The following is a 19,271-nucleotide window of genomic DNA, read 5'->3' as shown; positions in this document are numbered from 1 at the left end:
GAAAGGAAGTCGCTGACGCTGGGGGGTTGCTGGACTGCAGGTGGTCGTTGGATCGCTTGAAAAGGTCGAGGGTCACGGACACCTCGTGGCTGCAGAATCACTTACTTTAAAAATTAATTACTAGCGGTATAATTAACCAATTGTCTTGAAACTGGTCTGTAAATACTCCTTGTAAGGTCCTCTTTCCAGCGATATAAAATTCAATATGATTCGGCTTCCGGCGGTCGCTCAAAAACAATTTAAGGTTCAGCCCCGTTGGATGTTAAACTGAGAAATTAATGAATCCGTAATTAATGAACCGTTGGTCGTAGAACCAAAACATTAGTGTCTACGTATTCCTACTGATGTGGGCTAAATAATAAAACTTGTTTCAGCACCTGAAAATAAAAACTTCCGCTGCTAAAGACGAAACACGAGGAGCGACGAAAATGCGACCTACTGCTGCAAATATGGCCGCTGAATTACCCGTTTATGACATAAATAAGCTCTGCCTTCTCAATTTAATTTAAATTTCCCACAATTACATGTCTATGAAAAGGCAGTTTTCTCGACAAAATTTTTGGCGATAAATTTCGCCAAGGCTTGGGCATTCTGCAGGCTCTTGGATAAACTAAATACGAGTGATAAAGTCCTCATCCTCATGGATACCATGTCAATAGCTAATGCTATTGACTGTATTCATAGAAAGTCAAATTCTCTCATTCTGCTGTGTGGATTGATGAAAGCCTTTTACTTTCTTGATATCATCTGTATCCCGGGCCACGATGAAGTAGGGTTGAATGAAAAATGTGACAAGCTGGCAAGGGAGGAAAACGACCAAAAGTTTAATGATCTTTCAGCAGAAGATGCGTGTCACTTCCTCACTGAGGCCATCAATGATGAGCAAGTTAATAGCTGGTTAACCTCTTATATAGGACGCAGACTCAGCTATTGTGATGTTTATAAAGAGTGGAGCAAAGTCTTAAACATCAATAAAGCAATGGAAGTTACGATTAGTAAAACGAGACATGCAGATGCTAGATACAAATCAGCTCCTGTATAGACAGTGGCGTAGCTAGGATGGGGCAAGAGGGGTTATCCAAGGGGCGTCAAAATGAAATGTTTCCCATTCTCGGCACACAGAAAGAGGCGCAAATTCTTCAATTGTCCCCGGGCTCTGGAAACTCTAGCTATGCCCTGTGTATAGATATCAAAGGTTAGACCTTACTGCGATAAGTGTCTAGTGATTGAAAGTACTGAACATGCAATTATTCATTGTAAAAAATACCATAATGTCCAGAAGCACAATGCTAAAGAAGATTAAACTAGGAGATATTGATCTAATGACTGATCTATTGGCTTACTGTAATAAGAACCCCGGGAGATACCGAATCCCGGGGAGCTCTATCACCAACTGCATTTAGAAGAATTCTTAAGAGCTTTAATTACGAGATACGGATTATTACTGAACTGATTCTCCCTTTGGAGTGAAGGGACCGTGTCCTTGCTTTTATTTTTCGAAAGTTGCATTCCTCACGCGTATAAGCACAAGGCACTGAAGGTACCAAGCTTCACGAAAAGAAGAAAAAGAGCATTTATCCAATCACCGGTGAGTCTGGAACATCTGTTCCTTCAGCTCTTCAAGAAAGGTGTATATTTTAGCTGATATTTTACTTAGGATTTTGCCTTAATTTCAATAGTCATTTGTTAAGTGAACAAATATTTTTCAAGCTTGGATAAAGTAACAATGAAAGCTGTTATATGTGGTCAGTTATTTATTTCAGATTAACGAAGCTCATGATAGACAGACTCTCCCACCCATGGCTTTGGTACGATACCATATTCTACTGTACTTCCGCAGGTCGTAAGTTTCAAAGAGCTGAGAACAAGTTACGTAATGTCGTTAGAAAGGTAAGAATATTTAAATTCCTCTTAATTTTACCGTTTATCTGCTTCAGTAAAAGTGTTATTTTCTAACAAAATGAGAACATTAAAAGTCACTCTTTTGTAACTTACTACAGGATAGAAACCGTGAAATTTTGTCCCTACACAAAACTGTTACTGTTATTGAAAATCCGTATATTTAGAATTTAAATATTCACTACGACTTGCAAATTAATTTAAAACTTGACACTAAGGTTTTTGACTTTCGAAAGCAATGCGAGCCAAGGGATGCTTAGCTTTGAAATGAATTGCATTTTCATTATTAGTTGCATTATATTTTATTTTCACATTTTTGCATGTTTTGATCACGTCATTGATTAGATTACTTACTTAATGGGTTTTCATCCGCAGAGAACCCGTTGGCGCTTCGGGAAAGAACCCGTTGCATTTTTACTCGCCAAGCTCGCGTTTCATCGGCGATGAGCCGAGCCGTAAACGTGATATTTTGTGGACGTGATTTTTAGTGCATGTAAATTCAAGTTAGCAGACAAAACAATATATTTAGCATATGGTAGTATAAATTCACAGATAATAAGCATGTATATGTAAAACTAACTGGTTAAACGTGATATACTAAATAAATTTGTATTAAGTTCAAGTTAGCACAGAAAAGAATATATTAAGTATAAGACAATATATAAGCATTTATAACGGAGATAAAAATTCATTTGAAAAATATAAATTAGTATTAATGTACTGAAATTAACCGGTTAAACGTGATAAACGAAAAAAATTTGTCTTAAATTCCAGTTAATACAGAAAACAATATATTCCTTACACCAGCAGTAGTTTGCTAATTTTGATGACCATAGTGATGCATCAAACTATTCCGTCATCTTAGATAATCAATAATATTTTTTATTTCAGTTTAATCATCTATTTATGTCACACCAGCCATCCTCTGAAAGGTTATTGTTAGAAAAGCATTAACAATATATTGTTAAAATTTAAGCCAGAAAATTGATTTATTCTCATTTTAGATGACAATAAACACTAATAAAAATAAAAGCATTACTTAGTTATTTAAATTGCTGGTTCTTAGAGCTGTTAATAATTAAGAAGGGTTTTCATCCGCAGAGAACCCGTTGGCGCTTCGGGAAAGAACCCGTTGGCGAACTTTTAGAACAGAAAGGTATTTTTTTTTTTTTTTTTTTTTTTCCATTTAAGTACGTTTTTCATTCCAAATAATTTTACAGTAATTTGCATCGTGTATGGGAATTCTTCATATGCATCTTAGTATGCTACATTTTGGGGAATTAAATATTTGGAATAAGGACAAAACACGATGTTTGAACGCTTGAAAGAAGTGTAGGTTCTCAATCAAAATTCTAAAGGCAAAAAAGAAATCTGTTACCTTTTCTATCTTCGAGTTGGACAAGATGATTCCATTCTGTTCTGAAAGAAATCCTAATTCAAAGATTCTTTAAAATAATTCCCACTGCCACTTCTATTAAATATATAAACAGATTATATTTATGTATATTTATATACAATTATTAGATTACGTTTACATGAACATTACGCGCTTTCCGTTATACAATTTTTCTATTTCTGGTTCTGGTTCTGGTTCTAGTTCAAAGCAAATCAGAGTTCTATTTACATTTTTGTTAAAATTATTCTAGAGTTTAGATGTAAAGGCTCTGATTGTCCAGAGTTTAGATATAACGGCGATGGCAGTCCAGAGTTTAGATGTAATGGCGCTGGTAGTCCAGAGTTTAGATTAACAAGGAGTGTGAAATAAACTAATTCCCCCTGAAGAATCGGTATTGCTTCATTATCTTTTCAATTAATCATCCTTAAGTAATTTTCCTTATATATCTTCTTTATATGGTTTTTCTTTCTTTACAATTTATATGGCTTTAATTAGTTTTAAAATTTTTTGAGTAATTTAAATTTTAACAATTTTTGCGTCACAATATTGTGCATATCCACTACTATTGGACATTGCTTAGTGCTTAGTACATTTTTCCATGCCAATTTTTCCAAATTAAAAAAAATTAAATATTACTTAAAAATTACGAATTTGTAAACTGGAATTTATTTAGACTTCAAATTGTAAATCTTCATTATTTTTTTCACTTAATTTGAAATATAAGAATTTTACTAGAAATATTCCGTAATTATAATTATACATATACAGTCGATTCCGGTTAATCGGACCACATCGGGAAGCAATCGTTTTGATCCTAATAACCGGCTGGTCCGATAATACGAACATGTCCTATGTTGTAAAGCGGGACGTGCTATATGTAGCAAACAGTAAATGTACATGTAAATCATGTAGTAAAATGTAATTATGAACTTGGTCAAAGTGCGGTACACACATATGGCGAACATGCATACAAATTCTAAGAAACAATCTCCACGATACTCAACATGCGAAGCACAATAAAAGTAATTTCTTACTAAGTTCCAGTCAACATTTGAAGAACTTATCTAGTGTGATCTGACGCGTTCTCTTGACGGATTGCATGTGAACGAAATCGCCACGAACATCTAACGCAGCAATAGAACTGCCTTCATTTCCCTCCTGCATGAAATACCGACGCAAAGTTTCAATGCATTACCTCGCATCCTGGGTTGTCACTTGCACCAACTTATTAGCGGCATCATCATCAACACTTTCTTGGTGTTCCGATGCTGTCGTGTGTTTTGCTGCAACTTGAGCAACGATTGCAGCGTCGTAATCTTCATTTCATCGCAGCATTGAAGCTCGTTGCCAATGGATAAAAATTCTTCGCAGTTTTGTACCTGTTGAAGTTCCACATGTAAATCATCATTTTCACTTTCAATGAGCATGCCCACATCTATCTCCAAAATCAAATGCTTAAAGCCACAGCGAGAAAAACAGTTCTGAATTGTCTCACTGCTCACGTTTCGCCAGCTGTCGGCCACAAATGCTTATAAGATGTTGACCTTTGTACTGACTTTGATGGCTTTTGACGATGAGATCAGCAAACTTTCTTCAATTGCTTCAAGGATGTAATTAACCAACCTTGCACGATAAAGGGTCATCAAAATTTTTATGATGCCTATGACCATTGGCTGGACCAAAGCTGTAGTCCTGGGAGGTAGAAATTCCAGTTGGACGTTCATCAAGCAATCTAAATGAAGATGTGCTGCACAATTGTCAAGAAGAAGCAGCACTTTTCTCGACTGGCGTTGTAGCTCTCTGTCCCAATCCTTCAGCCATTCCTTAAAAAGTTCGGAGGTCATCCACGCATTTCTGTTCGCACGATACACAACTGGTAAACTCTCCATTCTAACTCCTTTAAAGCAGCGAGACTTAGTGCTTTTTCCTATAACCAACAGCTTCCTCTTGTCCGTTCCTAACATGTTTGAGCAGCACAAAACAGTTACGCTATCCATCGCTTTTTTGGAACCAGAGAGTGCAACATGTTTGTGACATAACGAGCCGTCCGGTGTCGCATGATAATACAGCCCAGTCTCATCAGCATTGTAGATATCATCTGCTGAAAAATTTTCAATTTCAAGCATCTGGACAATTGTCTAACCACAATTCAAACAAAACTTGGATAGACAATTTGCAGTGAGTTAGAAAATCCCTTTTAAGTTTACGTGAGTAGCGGTACAGCTACGTTCACTACTAATTTATCTCTGAAAGAAATTATTCCAGATTTGTGGCGGCTAGAAACAGTAGGAATTAAGGATACCGCTCAAACGTTGTATAGTAAAGAAGAAGAGCTAACCCATGGCATATTTCTTAAAGAACTTACTAGAAGTGAAGACGAACCTTACCGTTTTGGTCTTCTATGGACTTGTATCTAATTCGAACAGCTTTTCAAACAGAAATGAAGCAGAAAGGAGGTTGTTTAGCAGTACCAGAAGACTGAAGAAGTTAAATAAATTTGAAGATTATGACCTAGTCTCTAAAGAATGACCGAAAGAGAATGTCATACAGGAAGTCTCAAAAAAGGAATTAGAAGAAGTAGGAGGCTAGTACTTGCGTCACCATTCAGCTATTAAGCCAAAGAATGCCGCTACCTATAAGAGGCCAGTTTTTGAGCCTCGTGCAAAGCTGGAAGATCACCATCCCTAAACGACTATCTCTTCAAAGGACCTAACTTGATAAAAGAAATTCCGGCTATGTTATTGAGATTTCGAGAAAAGTCTACTGCCGTTGTTTCCGACATTAAAAGAGCCTTCCTTCAAATTGAAGTTAAAGAAGAAGATTCTCGTTTTTTGAGATTTTTATGGTGGGAGAATGCAGATAAAATTATATTCTATCAATATAACAGAGTGGTGTCTGGAGCTTCTTGTTGTCCATTTTTATTCAGCGTGGTTATAAGGAACCATTTGAACAAGTAATCCAGAAAAACTCAGAGCAATTACTAATAAATCCCTGAAGTCTTCCTATATTGACAACTTAGTAACCTTCTTACATAGTGCATCTAAATTAGAAGAACTGATCTCATTAAAGTCAAATTATGGCTGAAGATAAGCTAAATTTGAGATTATGACAATTCGGTCCTGTAGAAGAAACAGAAAACGTGTCATCTGAGAACAAAAAATTTGTTTAAAGAAGATTTTACAACTCCAGTTTCGGTTTTGGGGATTAGATGTGATAGAAATCAGGATTGTTTAATGATTTGCAATAAATTTGAGACTGAAATAGAAAATCCTATTAAACGGAAAATCTTATCTATGACACAAAGTAATTACGATCCCATCGGTTTTCTTGTCCCAGCCCTGTTCCCAGCTAAGCTAATGTTTCAGGAGGCTTGGTCGGCTAAATCAGAATGAGCTTCTCTGCTTCCATAGAAGATTCAAAAGGACTTTCGGAAATGGTACAGTGAATTCAAACAATTACCTAATTTAAAATTGAAGCCATTTAACTTAGCTTGGGAGCCAGATTAGTAAATTATATTTTTAAGGCTCTGGACATCCCTACAGCAACCGATTATAGATGGCTCTTCGATAGATATAGCATGGACACAAAAAAAGACCAATGGAATACTTTTGTCGGTAACAGAATCAGTAGAATCACACCGATGGTATCTTGTCCAGGCAATTTAAATCCGACGAAACTTGCCATCTCGTAGTTGTAGCCCTAAGCATATTATCGAGACGGGATGATTGGAGTTACCAAAATGGTTAAAGGACGAAACAAATTACTGGCCTAAGTCGGAAGAGGTTACTCATGAAGATTTAGTTATACCAGAAAGAAAGAAAAACTGCAACATCATTATTTCCTGTAAAAAAGTAGATCAATTCATGAATTATGAAAGACTTGAAATTTTTTTAATTTGTAAGTATTTTTTAAATTTGTAAGTATTAGTTTTAAATTTGTAAGTATTAAGTCTGCATTTACATAGTATTTAAGCACAGAAGTTTTCGAATCAATATTTATCTTGTACGTTTTGCTGTAGCTGACAAAACTATTTTCATAAATATAATCCTGCTCTAGTATCTCGATTTCAGTTATTTTCAATTAAATACAATCGAAAAATGCTTTTTTGAAAAATTAAAACATATGAGCAGCTAATGTGTTATGAATCGTAAGCCAACGAGAACAACCCGTATCACTGTGAAATGCTTCAAATCGAACTTGCCAATACTGTTTACTCATGGCAAACCCAAACATAAATATATCGAATGGACGGATGTTTTATCACTTGAGCGAAACTAAAAAAATGCGGGATTTTTATCCAGGCTACCATGCCTTGGTATTAATAAGAGTACGATCATGATGATATGCAGTACAGCATTTTATCATTCTTACATTTTATCGGTTCTTACGGTTTGGTATCATTCGTTTAGGAACTCATTTCGTTTATTCGCGTTTGAAAGAGAAAGAGGAACACTGTATATACGCAATGAAGAACATAGAATACTTCAATTATAACTTTACTTTTTAAATTATTCAGATCGTGTTGCGCGTCCCTATGTCATATTTACGTATATTTCTTAAACATTGCATTATATTGGAATATCATTAGGTATTATTTTTCTTCTTGAAACAGCAGTAGATCTTGCAAAATGTTACTTATTCCTAAGCTATTGCACATTGCGGTTTCGCCAAAAGAAGAAAGGTAGGAGATTGAAACCTATCTCTACGCTAGCTTGTTTACAAGACTTTGATGTTATGTGCTTGACTATAAATTCATTTTCATGTATTTTTTTAAATTCTTTTGTAATTTGATGTACACCTTGCACAAGAAAGAAAAAAAAAAGTGACAGTTCTATACCTCCCGTTTTGATGGGCCGATTGACAAAATTTAACTTCCGTTTTTAGTGTCTCGAAAGCGCAACTTAGAACATATATTAGATTTACTTATAGCATTGTTCTAATACAAGTATTTGGACACAAAATTGGACATTTTCTGAAATGAGATGCCGATGGTTTTCCATACTTCGTTTCAACGACTCAAATTATGTCCGAACATGAACTTTTGTAAAGTTTGGTGAGAAACTTTCCGACAAATTAAAAAATTTACCTTGGTCTCTTTTTTTCAGTTTGCGCCAAAAACAATTTACTTGGCAAAATTCTTAGTTTACCGTAACCTATTTTTTCTTTTCCTTTTTTCATTGGGCACGATCAGGAAAAAATGTGCACCGTTCATACTTTCAAACAATTTTAACAAATTGCGTAAAAAAATGTTTTCGAAAAATTTCTAAATAATACTAAAGATACACATTTCAAAAACAAATGAGAAAATATCTGCGAATTTTATTTACATTGAACCTGAATTTCGAATTGTGAAAGAAAGGAATTAAGCAAGTTTAATAAAAAAAGAGATATTCATAAATATACACTGGTGTGCAAAAATTAAGGACGAGACGGTTTTTTTAATATAACTTTGTACAAAAGCTTTCCAAATCAACACATTTAATACCGTAAGATCCCCAATACGTAAGGACATGAGTAATGTAAGCAACACTTACTAAAAGAGAAATCAGAGGGATAAAAAGAAGCTTTATTGAAAAAGTAGCATGGAGCTCAATGCGACTGAAGGCCGAAACATCCCTGTGATGGGTGTCCAGCAAGAAACATCCGGTCCTTAATAGGGGATATGATCTCCCCTGACTGCTAGGTAGGTTTCACAGCGTCTGCCCATGCTGAGAATGAGGGTGTCAATGAGTTGTTGAGGCATTGCTGCCCATTCGTCTTGCAGCGCCAATCGAAGCTCCGAAATCGTTACTGGTGGTAAGGTACGAGCTGCCAAGCGTCTGCCTAGAAAATCCCATGCATGCTCGATAGAATTGAGATCCGGAGATCGTGCCGACCAATCCATACGTTCAATATCCTCACTCTCTAAGAGCTGTTCGGCAGCTATTGTGCGATGACATGGTGCATTGTTGTCCATAAAAAGGAACTGCGGACCCATAGCGCCTCTAAAAAGACCCACATATGGAAGAAGAATCTCGTTACAATAACGGGTCCCGTTGACTGAACCTGTGTCGAAGATGTGAAAGTCTGTACGACTACCAAGCATGATGCCTCCCCAAACGAGAACACCGCCACCTCCATACCTGTCCCTTTCAATGATGTTCGAGGTATGATTGCGGCTTCCCCGCTCTCTCCATATGAGTATGCGATGAGAATCGCTACTCAGACTGAATCTGCTCTCATCTGTAAAGAGTACTCGTCCCCATTCATTGTCTCTCCAATTCCGGTGTTCCCGGCACCACAGAGAACGCTTTCTCCGATGGGCAGACGTTAGAGGTACACATCGTACAGGGCGTCGTGCAAACAGACCACCACCGTGCAGTCTTCTGGACATGGTAAAACGCGATATCGGTCGTCCAGTCGTCTGTGTCTAGCGATTTCTCCCGCTGTCTGATGCCTGTTTCTTCTGGCCTGTAAGGCAATATACCGGTCATCTGCGGGTGTGGTTCCTCGTGGACGACCACTACTAAACCCCCGGATAGCTGTTCCTGTAGTTTGAAATTGTCTCCAAAGTCGTGAAACGATGCTGTGAGCAATTCCGAACTATGCAGCCACACTTGTCACACTGCGGCCTTCCTCCAACTTCCCAATGATTCGACCTCGGGTAAAAGCATCCAGATGTCGTCTAACAGATTGATTATTCGCCATTTCTCGCTGAGGCAGCAACTCGGTGTGATTTTAACTGCTATACGGCGTGCAATCTCTTTGCCAGAAATACTGATCTTACACCGACAACATGCTTTATACTACTCAGACACTCCCCCATTACGTCTACCTGCATATCTCCGCATGTGCTACCGTACATCACCTTACTTAATCTCCTGAATGGTCTTTCTGTCCGCTCTGCCTCTTCGTTCAGCTGATATGCTAATTTTTCGACTTCGTCCTTAATTTTTGCACACCAGTGTATAATAAATTTAATTAACGTTGAGGAGCTAAAATTTTGCCAGGTAATTTCTTTGAAAAACTACTCGTGCGATTTTTACAAAACTTGGCAGTTTGGCATAATGTGAGTCTTAGAATCGAAATATGGAAAAAATCCATATGTTATTTCAGAAAAATTCCGACTTTGTGTCAGAATACTTTTGTTAGAACAATGCTATATGTAAATCTAATATATTTCTGCTTTTCAAAAATGAAAAATGCAAGATAAATTTCGTCAATCGGCCCAGTAGAACGAGAAATATAGAACGGTCCCTTTTTTACCTCCTTGTACGAAGTAAAGGAAGTATTGTAATCACGAAAAATTCCACGTACCATATTTCAACGAAAATATCCATGATCGCTATCGAAGGCAATTTAACGATGTTTTTGCGTGACATCTGTACATAAGGACAGAATAAAGAACTCCTTTTCCCCACACGAATTATAAAACTGATTTAAAATGGATTTAGAAGAGATTTTTTGTGGCGTCTGTACGTACGTATGTATGTATGTATCTCGCATAACTCAAAAAAGAATAGCTTCAGAAGTTGAAATTTTGTATATGGGACTGCTATAACATGTAGATGTGCACCAATGGGCTGCACCAAAAGTATATAAATGTACAGGGTGTCCATAATTAAACTTAAAATTTGCGAGCTGTCTCTGGCAAAAACTATACAGCGGAACTGCATGAAAATTGGGTAATGGCAGAAATGACATGATGGGAATTTTATCGAGGGGGGGGAAAACAATGAGTTTCAATAACCACCCCTAGGTGGCGTATCATAGCTTTATTGAGAACATATAAATAATCTACTAAAGTTTACAAAACATGCTCAATATGATGTCCACCATTGTCTGCTACCACCTGGAAGCTTAAAATTGCATGTTCGACTGTTGAATGCAGCATGAACTGGGGAATGTTACGCATATGGCGTTCTATGCTTTCTTTAAGATCGGATAGAGATGTGATATGATTACGGTAGACCATGGCCTTTAGGTATTCCCACAGCCAAAAGTCACAAGGACTTAAGTTGGGGGATCTATGAGGCCAAGCTGTAGGAAATTGTCGGCTGATGATTCTGTCGTCACCGAAATGGCGGCGGAGCACTTGGTTCACCCAACGGGCGATGTGTCGAGGAGCACCATCCTGCATAAACGCTGTGGTTGTATCACATGCTTTGCCTGAAGAGCCGTAATAACGGATTGCTCTAATAATGAAGCGTATAGTTGACCGGTGACGATGCATGTCACAGGCCCTGCGGCGCTGTGCTCTTCGAAAAAAGCAGACCAACAATGAAGGTTGCAGTAACACCGCACCAAACCGTTACACGCGAAAAGTGTAATGGAATTTGTAGCAATTAATGTGGGTTTGTAGCGGCACAGATATTGTGCGTGTTAACTGCATCTTCCATATGAACGTGGGCCTCGTCGGTCCACAAAATGCTCCATGGCCATTCATTCTGGAACTCAACTCGCGCAAGAAATCGCAATGCAAAAGTTTGTCGACTATCCAGATCAGCTGGTAAGGAGTTGCTGAACTAGGGACAGTTTATAGGGATAGTAGCGTAAGACCTTTTGAAGAATCGCATGGACCGTGGAACGAGATTGGTCAATAATTGCTGCAGTACGCCGAACACTAGTGCTACCGATAGTTTGCGATCTGTCTTCCTCCACCTGCGTTACTACATCATCCACTACCTGTGCTGCAACACACTTTCGACCCCTTCCTGGCTGAATCCCCAATGTTCCCGTTGCTTCAAATTTCCTAATCATGTTTGTTAGTCCTTGACTAGTGAATGGACCTTTTCGTAACCGCCCCTTATAGACCGAAATTTCCACAAAGCTTCGGCAGCAGAGCCTCCGTTTTGGTAAAACAATTTCACCAGTAAAGCACGTTCCTGGAGAGTCAAAGTCATCTTCCTTGACTTAGAAACTAGTACGACTGTGGTTCGGCTCTCGCATCTTTATAAGGTTCCTGTGCGCGCACAGGATTACTAAGGTTACGACATTTGAATATGCCCACAGTTTGCATTTCAAAATGCCATCTAGTGGTAGTTTTTGAAACTCATTTTTTTCCCCCTTTGTTACAATTCCCATCATTTCATTCTGCCATTATCCAATTTTCACGCAATTCTGCTGCATGGTTTTTGCTGCAGACTGCTCACAAATTTCAAGTTTAATTATAGACATTCTGTATATACATATATATATATATATATACCCACTCTGTTATTCGGCTCAGTGAGCTCAGTTTCTTTATTCTTATATGCTTGTAATTGTGAATTTTTTTGCTTTAAATATGATCGAATTACATTGTTCTTATTTCCGGTTAAGGTTTTTGTGCCTTTAGTTAACCTGCATGTTATAGTTATAGAATTATCAACAATTTAGTTACAAGTAACAAATTAGACTTAGCCGCACTTAAAACAAGTTGTTTAAGTGCGGCTAAGCCTAATTTGTTTACCATAGCAGCCCTATTTGTTTCTATTTGAAACTTAGCGGATCTAGATAAACTGAGCTTCGCAGCAATAAAGTAACGCTAAAAGTAAAGTTTCAGTTTTGCGCACCGAAAAATGTGTCTTCTTGCACGCTGGCCGAATTTCTTGTTTTTGGGTAGAAACTGTAATTTTAATTGTAAAAATTGCTTTTTTTTAATTTTTTAAACTGTAGTTAGTATTTCATGTTTTTCTATATCTTTAAATTTTTAATGAAGATATTTTGTGTTTTAATTATTTTTGCCTTGCCGCGAAGTAAGAACTGAATTAATTGAATGAGATATACATCTCTAAAGAAATTTTCGAAGAAATAAGTGTTTCATATTAGCAGAAAATCCTGTCGCCTCTCTGTTTCGGACAGAGGAGAATGGTTACGAATAGCGCATGCGCAGTAGGTAAGCAGCGCTGAATTGGCTGTGAAAAACTGTTTACTTTTTATTTGTTTAATTTCTTTTACACATAGTTTTAGATTTATTATAACATTTGAATAGAACATCTGGTAAAGATTACATAATTCCTCAGATGATATATATATATATATATATCTACCGCTTCTTTGGTTTTGTATTTTTGCTTAGGTCATTTGTCGCACTTTAATTCTAATGTTTTAAATATGCCTTAGTTTGATCAGCATATTGCTTACAATTAGTATTGAATTTTATTTGTAAATATTCAAGTGTTTATATTGTTTATTTAATCTTTATTACATATTTCATAGCACTTTATTTTACTTATGTTAATATTTTCACGGAACCACAGTATCTAAACAACTTTTTAGCGTACGAACTAGGAATTTTCTTTAACTTTTTTCTAAATTTTGCAGCTCAATGCGCAAAGTTTTTGATCGCATAGGTCTTTTATCGTTTCTTCTTTTTTCTTTAATTATATATATATATATTTCATTTTGAATTATAAAATGAATGAGATGTAACGCTGTTTGAATGAACCTAGCGCCAGAGTATCCTTATGATAAATAAGTAAGTGAATTGTAAATGCGCATTTATTATATTGTGGTTCACGTGCTGTTGAGAAAGTAGATTTAATTCAATAAATTTAAATAAAATGCAGGAAAAAATGCGTATAATTTCATCTTCCGTACAAAGAAGTCATGTGGTGTGTACATCAGTTTTTTTTTTTTTTTTTTTTTATTTTTTTATTTTCGTGTGTGAGTGCAATGTGTACCTGGAATATTCGTTTCTTTATTAGTTTCGGACAGCAATAACTTTATCTTTTTTTTTTTTTTTTTTTTTTTTCAGATTTTTTTGTTTACCTTCAAACAACTAAAATTAATAGGATCTGTTTTCTTTTTCTTACTGAAACCTATCTTACTTATCCCTATTTCAGGTAATCCAAGAAGGGAAGGAAATTTTGGAAGCAAAAGAAAGACATATTAAGCTTGGTCAATATTCTGAAAATAAAAACAAAATATTTTTCGAAATATTATTGGAAGAACTTGCTAAGGATAAAAATTTTACATACAATGATATTGTGGAAGAATCTATTACCTTCATATATGCAGTAAGTTAGCTTCCGGTACTTTAACCATGCTCATATTGCTTCCAATGTATAGCGCGGTAATATGTAATTTACGACTTTTTACCTTGGTAGAAATGCGTTTTCATAAGCACATGGTATGCAACTATAACAACAAAATAAGAATTTTGCACATAACAAAAATTTCTTCAATTATAAATGAATAATGCAGGTTTATCAATTAATAATAAATCGATGTATTACTTTATATGGGTAAACTTTATAGCTTAACCAGCTGCAACTGTCCAAGTTTTTAGTGAATTAATTACAATCCTTCAATATGTGCATTTCCGCTTACACGGCACACGTCTACACGGGAATCAATTCTTGCCGTACTCGGTGTGGTATGTTCGCCGAGACGTCTACATTGCATGCTTTATCCGACCACAAACTTCCTCAAGCAACACAAGCATTGGCGGTACATAAACTGGGTCTTTAACAAAAACCCAAAGAAAAAAATCGCATGGTGTTAAATTCGGCGAACGGGATGCCCAGGGGAGAAGGTTGTTTTCTGTTCTTGCAATACGTACAACCCAGCGTTGGTGCACAACACGGTTAAGAATCTCTTGTACATTCCTGTGAAAATGAGGCAAAGCACGGTCCACTTGAAAAATGTAATCATCATAGTTAGAGTTATCATTAATGTTTAGCTAGGGTAACAGCTAAGTTTCCAACATTTCTAGAAATGAGTCACCGATCAAAGTTTCTTGTTTGAAAATGGGCCGTGCACTTTCTAGCGTGACACCGCATAGAAAAACGTGTATGAAGCTCATGCTGCATTGAAACCACAGATCTGGAGCACGCAGAAAGCCTCTTTCTGGTGCGGCAACATCATGGAAACAGACGCTGTAGCGGCGCAGTAAACATGACAAGCAAACAGCAGGTAGCACATGAGAAGCTTGGACATTATCCAATGCTTATGGTATACATTTTGCATGGATAAGGTAATGCATAGATTTATAATTCATTTTGAAAACGGCACCATTCATTTATAAATACCCTGTATTTTAAACTAAAGTAAAATTTAAAGGTAAAATTAAGTTATAAGCATCATTATAGAAAACTGCTCACATGTAGGAAGAGCTAGAGGAAAAGTGTAACTTACTTAGTTTACAGTTGAATTTCTAGGGGCTGAGACCGATAGTGTGCCGTAGTATAGCCGCAGAGCTTTAAAAATCTTTACAATAAACAAAACTGGACCTACAAGACTTTATTAAAGGTGATAGATTTTTGATAAGGAGAGAAGTTTCAAGAAAATCTAAATTAACAGTTGAAGAATACACTTATAGGGATGAGTTATTTTTCAACGGAATCTAAATTAAAAAGCATTTGACAAAGAAATAATGATAAATAATGAAATAATCATCTATTTATCGTTATCTGACATAAAGGGCGTTAATTCGAAATTATAATATTATATGAATTTGACTAAACCGTATAAATTATCCAAGAATGAAAATTCGAAATGGTGTTCGAATAGCAAATGTTATTAAAAAGTTAGGATATAATTTCGAAATTTAACTTACTGAGATTTCAGCTTATTTTGTTCCAAATGAAAGCAGAAAATTAAATTATTGTGATGGATTTTAAGAGCAGAATATACATTTAACATTCCCATGGATTATCCAGATTTATTAAAATTTATTTGGATTGATGTCAGTAAGAATTTTGGAAAAATATAGACATGACACATTTTTTACGTGTTTTAATCCTTATCTATCTACGCCTGCGTTTAATACTCAACGATTTAGTCTTTGGATCTCTTTTTTACTATTCTTTTACCAAGCAATTTTAGCCTTTCTTATAACAAGCATATTTCTTTAGGTTTAGGTTTACTTAGTTACGACAAAGCACACAAGGGCTATCTGCCTAGGGGGAGAGATGTCTTCGTAGAGGACTTTCCAAGGGAAACTGGCTTGTATACACGTTACACATAATTATCTCTTTTAATGGAATTTATTTTAATTTCGAGCATGAGCAAAAAAAAAAAAAAAAGTTTTGGAAGTCTGCTTTTCCTAAATACACAGCAATGCGCAATATAATTAATTAATTAAGCTCCCTTAATTAATTATTCATTAAATGCTACCCATTTTCTAAAAAGCAAAGAGACAAAAATAATTCTTTGAAAAATGTATCACAGCAAATTAAACAACAGCATGTGCTTGTTACGGATTTGTTTAATAAAAAACATGCTCAGTGTCGGGGGGGGGGAAACAACTAACGCCCGCAAATGAAAGTTCCATATATATATATAACGAAAGATAAATAAATAGATAGATACACAGATATACCATGTCGACAAAACTCCTTACCTAGCTTTTATTTTCGCAACCGCTGGTCATTCACATATGCTTCCAGTTATAAAAATATTTTAAATGACGTAAAGATTCGATTTTAAATTATGTGAAGTTTTGGTATTTTTAAATTTAAAGAAATCAAATTTGCAACAATTGCGAAATCCAACTTTTGACACTTTCCTCTTTTGCCTCTAATTATATTAAGAGAAAAATTTTGTATAGTTGGAGTAAAAATTAAAATACAAAACATTTGACGCCTGAAACGACAAGAATTGACCGATTGATATTGAAATCAGGAATCATATTTGAGGACCTTAAACAAACTTATGAATGAAGTTTTTGCTTTTATACCTAAACTAAAAATAAAATATCGCTTATAAAATTCTTTTGGTATTAAAAGCCTACGTGGCGAGCATTTCTATACATATCATTATAAAAAATATTGGTAAATATATTGGTAATTTTTGTTCTCAAAAAGGAGATCTTATTCATAGAATATTACTGAATTCATGCTCCAGAAAACACTGGCAGGCTTCGCTATTGATATATAGCCAATCAGTAATATTATTTGCATTAATTAAAAATATTTTGTGTTTATATGAATTTTTTTTACGTTTATCAGATTATAATTCTAAAGTAATAAAACTTCACGCTAATATTAATAACATATTTTTATACTTATAAATTGCTTAACTTATAAATTATATATGTAAGAATCAGAAAAAGTTTATCACTGAACGGCATTTGCAGGAAAAAAAAATCAACCTCGAATTATATTAATTTATTTATTAACCGACTCTTCAATGCAAATTAAAAATGACACCAAATACGACAAATTTTGAAATTAAATATTTCGCTCAATTTTTTCCATAAGGGAGTCAAAAAATTTTTATAGAGTACAAAGTTTTCCAAACTATAAGTACAGAGACCAGATAATATTATATAACTAACAATAAGATAATTAATAGTCTTATGTAAGTTTTTGACTTTAGAAGCATAATATAATAGTCATGCAATAAATTCATTAAACTAGAAATATTTTCATTCTTTATTTATGCAAATATCTCTGTGAGTTAAATATGTGCCAGTGTCTAAGCCTGATTCTTAAACATGAATTCTGTTCGATTATGTTAATAAAATCTTCATTTGGGAAACATTTCACGATAAGTACTTTTCAAAACAATTTGCATAACAATATTCGTCATTTAATATATTAACAACATTTATTTTTTTAATTTATATTTTGTTTTTATTTAAGTGCAAATTCAAGCATTTCCATCTTTCGTATGATCCCTGAATATGACCTGAGAGTAAAAATATCCTCAAGTTTTATTGTAAAAAGAAAAAAAAAAAAAAAAAAAAAGAAGAGTTAAAGGTTTTGTAGTTTATTGTATAGAATAAGTATAAATGTTTACTAATATAATTAAAGGACTGAATATAATGTTAGATTTCTAAATTTTGAGAAAAATTTCGTTTTAAATTTAAAAATGCCATAACAGGAATATATTTTTATTTAAAACATTCCTGTAATTAGAAGTGTATGTCTACGACTAAAGGTAATGGAAACAATGCCTTATAAAGACTTCTATGGATGGGATGCGTACAAATTATTTGATTACTTAAACACATACGCATTTTTTAAACGTATGAGAATCCTAATTTACCAAATACGTATTAAACTAAATTTTCCTTTCTAACAGGGATTTGATACATCAAGCTCTGCTTTAAACTGGGTTCTTTGCCTATTAGGCCTACATAGCGACATTCAAGATAAAGTATTCCAAGAATTATATTCCATATTTGGAGATGATAAAACAAGAGAGGTTACGATTCATGATGTGAAGAACTTGGTATATCTAGAACAAGTTATTAAGGTATAGCCCTTTTTAAGTTCAAATATTACTTTTATAACTTAGTCGCATCTCAAATTCATTCTGCTAGTTTTATTCATAATTTAATATGAATTAATTTGTGAAGGATATTTCAAAAAAATTGCATGGATTAATATTAACTAATTGATTAGTCGCTGATACACGACCTCAGTCTTAAAAATGTCGCCTTGTTTATTTGAAATAACAAATCTAGTGAAGAAAATTCGCCTTATGAGGGTATATGATTGAGGAAAATTTATTTTAAAGGAAATTGTGGTATTTGCATTACATACGACGAAAATCCGAAAACCTTCGTGCAACTAGTTTGTTTGCATGGATTTGAGCACAAGTCCAAGTAACAATGCTGAATAATTTTACCCATTCGGCTACATTTGGGCGATTTGAGAAATAAATACAAATATGGTATGCATTGGGTCCAAAGTAGTCATGTATCTTGTAGATTTAATCTTTCTAATGGGATCGCCTGTTCTTCGCCAGATTTTTGCTGTGCGGTTTTTGTCTTTTATTTTCTCAATGATGTGGTCGGGGAGCTTGTCTTTCTTATAATCTTTGAATTTGGTGGAATCATCAAGGGCTTTCTTAATTTTACTATTGATCTTAGTGATATTGTACTCAATGTCTACAATATCGGCAAGAGCCGAGTGTGCAGGTAATTGTTCCAGAGAATTATTGAATTTCTGCCAGTTTATAATTTTCTTTAAAGGCAAGGTCTTCTCAAAGCCATGATAAGTAAATTTAACAGGGAGATAAAAAAATCAATAAAAATGTATTATATATATATATATACATATAA

The 19,271-nt window shown here is 34.9% G+C and overlaps 1 protein-coding gene across 1 annotated transcript in view; it reads left to right on the top strand.

Annotated features, from left to right (window-relative positions):
• The window catches only part of LOC118189905 (cytochrome P450 4V2-like), an 82,996-nt gene that overhangs the window by 45,095 nt on the left and 18,630 nt on the right, over window positions 1–19,271 (top strand). Inside the window, exons 6-8 of the mRNA XM_035360617.2 lie at window positions 1,764–1,890; window positions 14,101–14,274; window positions 18,287–18,460. Of these exons, the coding sequence (XP_035216508.2) occupies window positions 1,764–1,890; window positions 14,101–14,274; window positions 18,287–18,460 (475 nt within the window). The remainder of the gene's footprint in view (window positions 1–1,763; window positions 1,891–14,100; window positions 14,275–18,286; window positions 18,461–19,271) is intronic.

Source organism: Stegodyphus dumicola, chromosome 2 (assembly GCF_044657685.1).
Source record: "Stegodyphus dumicola isolate Sdum_Otavi_A_Nest chromosome 2, ASM4465768v1".
Lineage (NCBI taxonomy): Eukaryota > Metazoa > Arthropoda > Arachnida > Araneae > Eresidae > Stegodyphus > Stegodyphus dumicola.
Note: the sequence above shows the minus strand (reverse complement) of the source record. Positions and strands in the feature narration are given on the sequence as shown.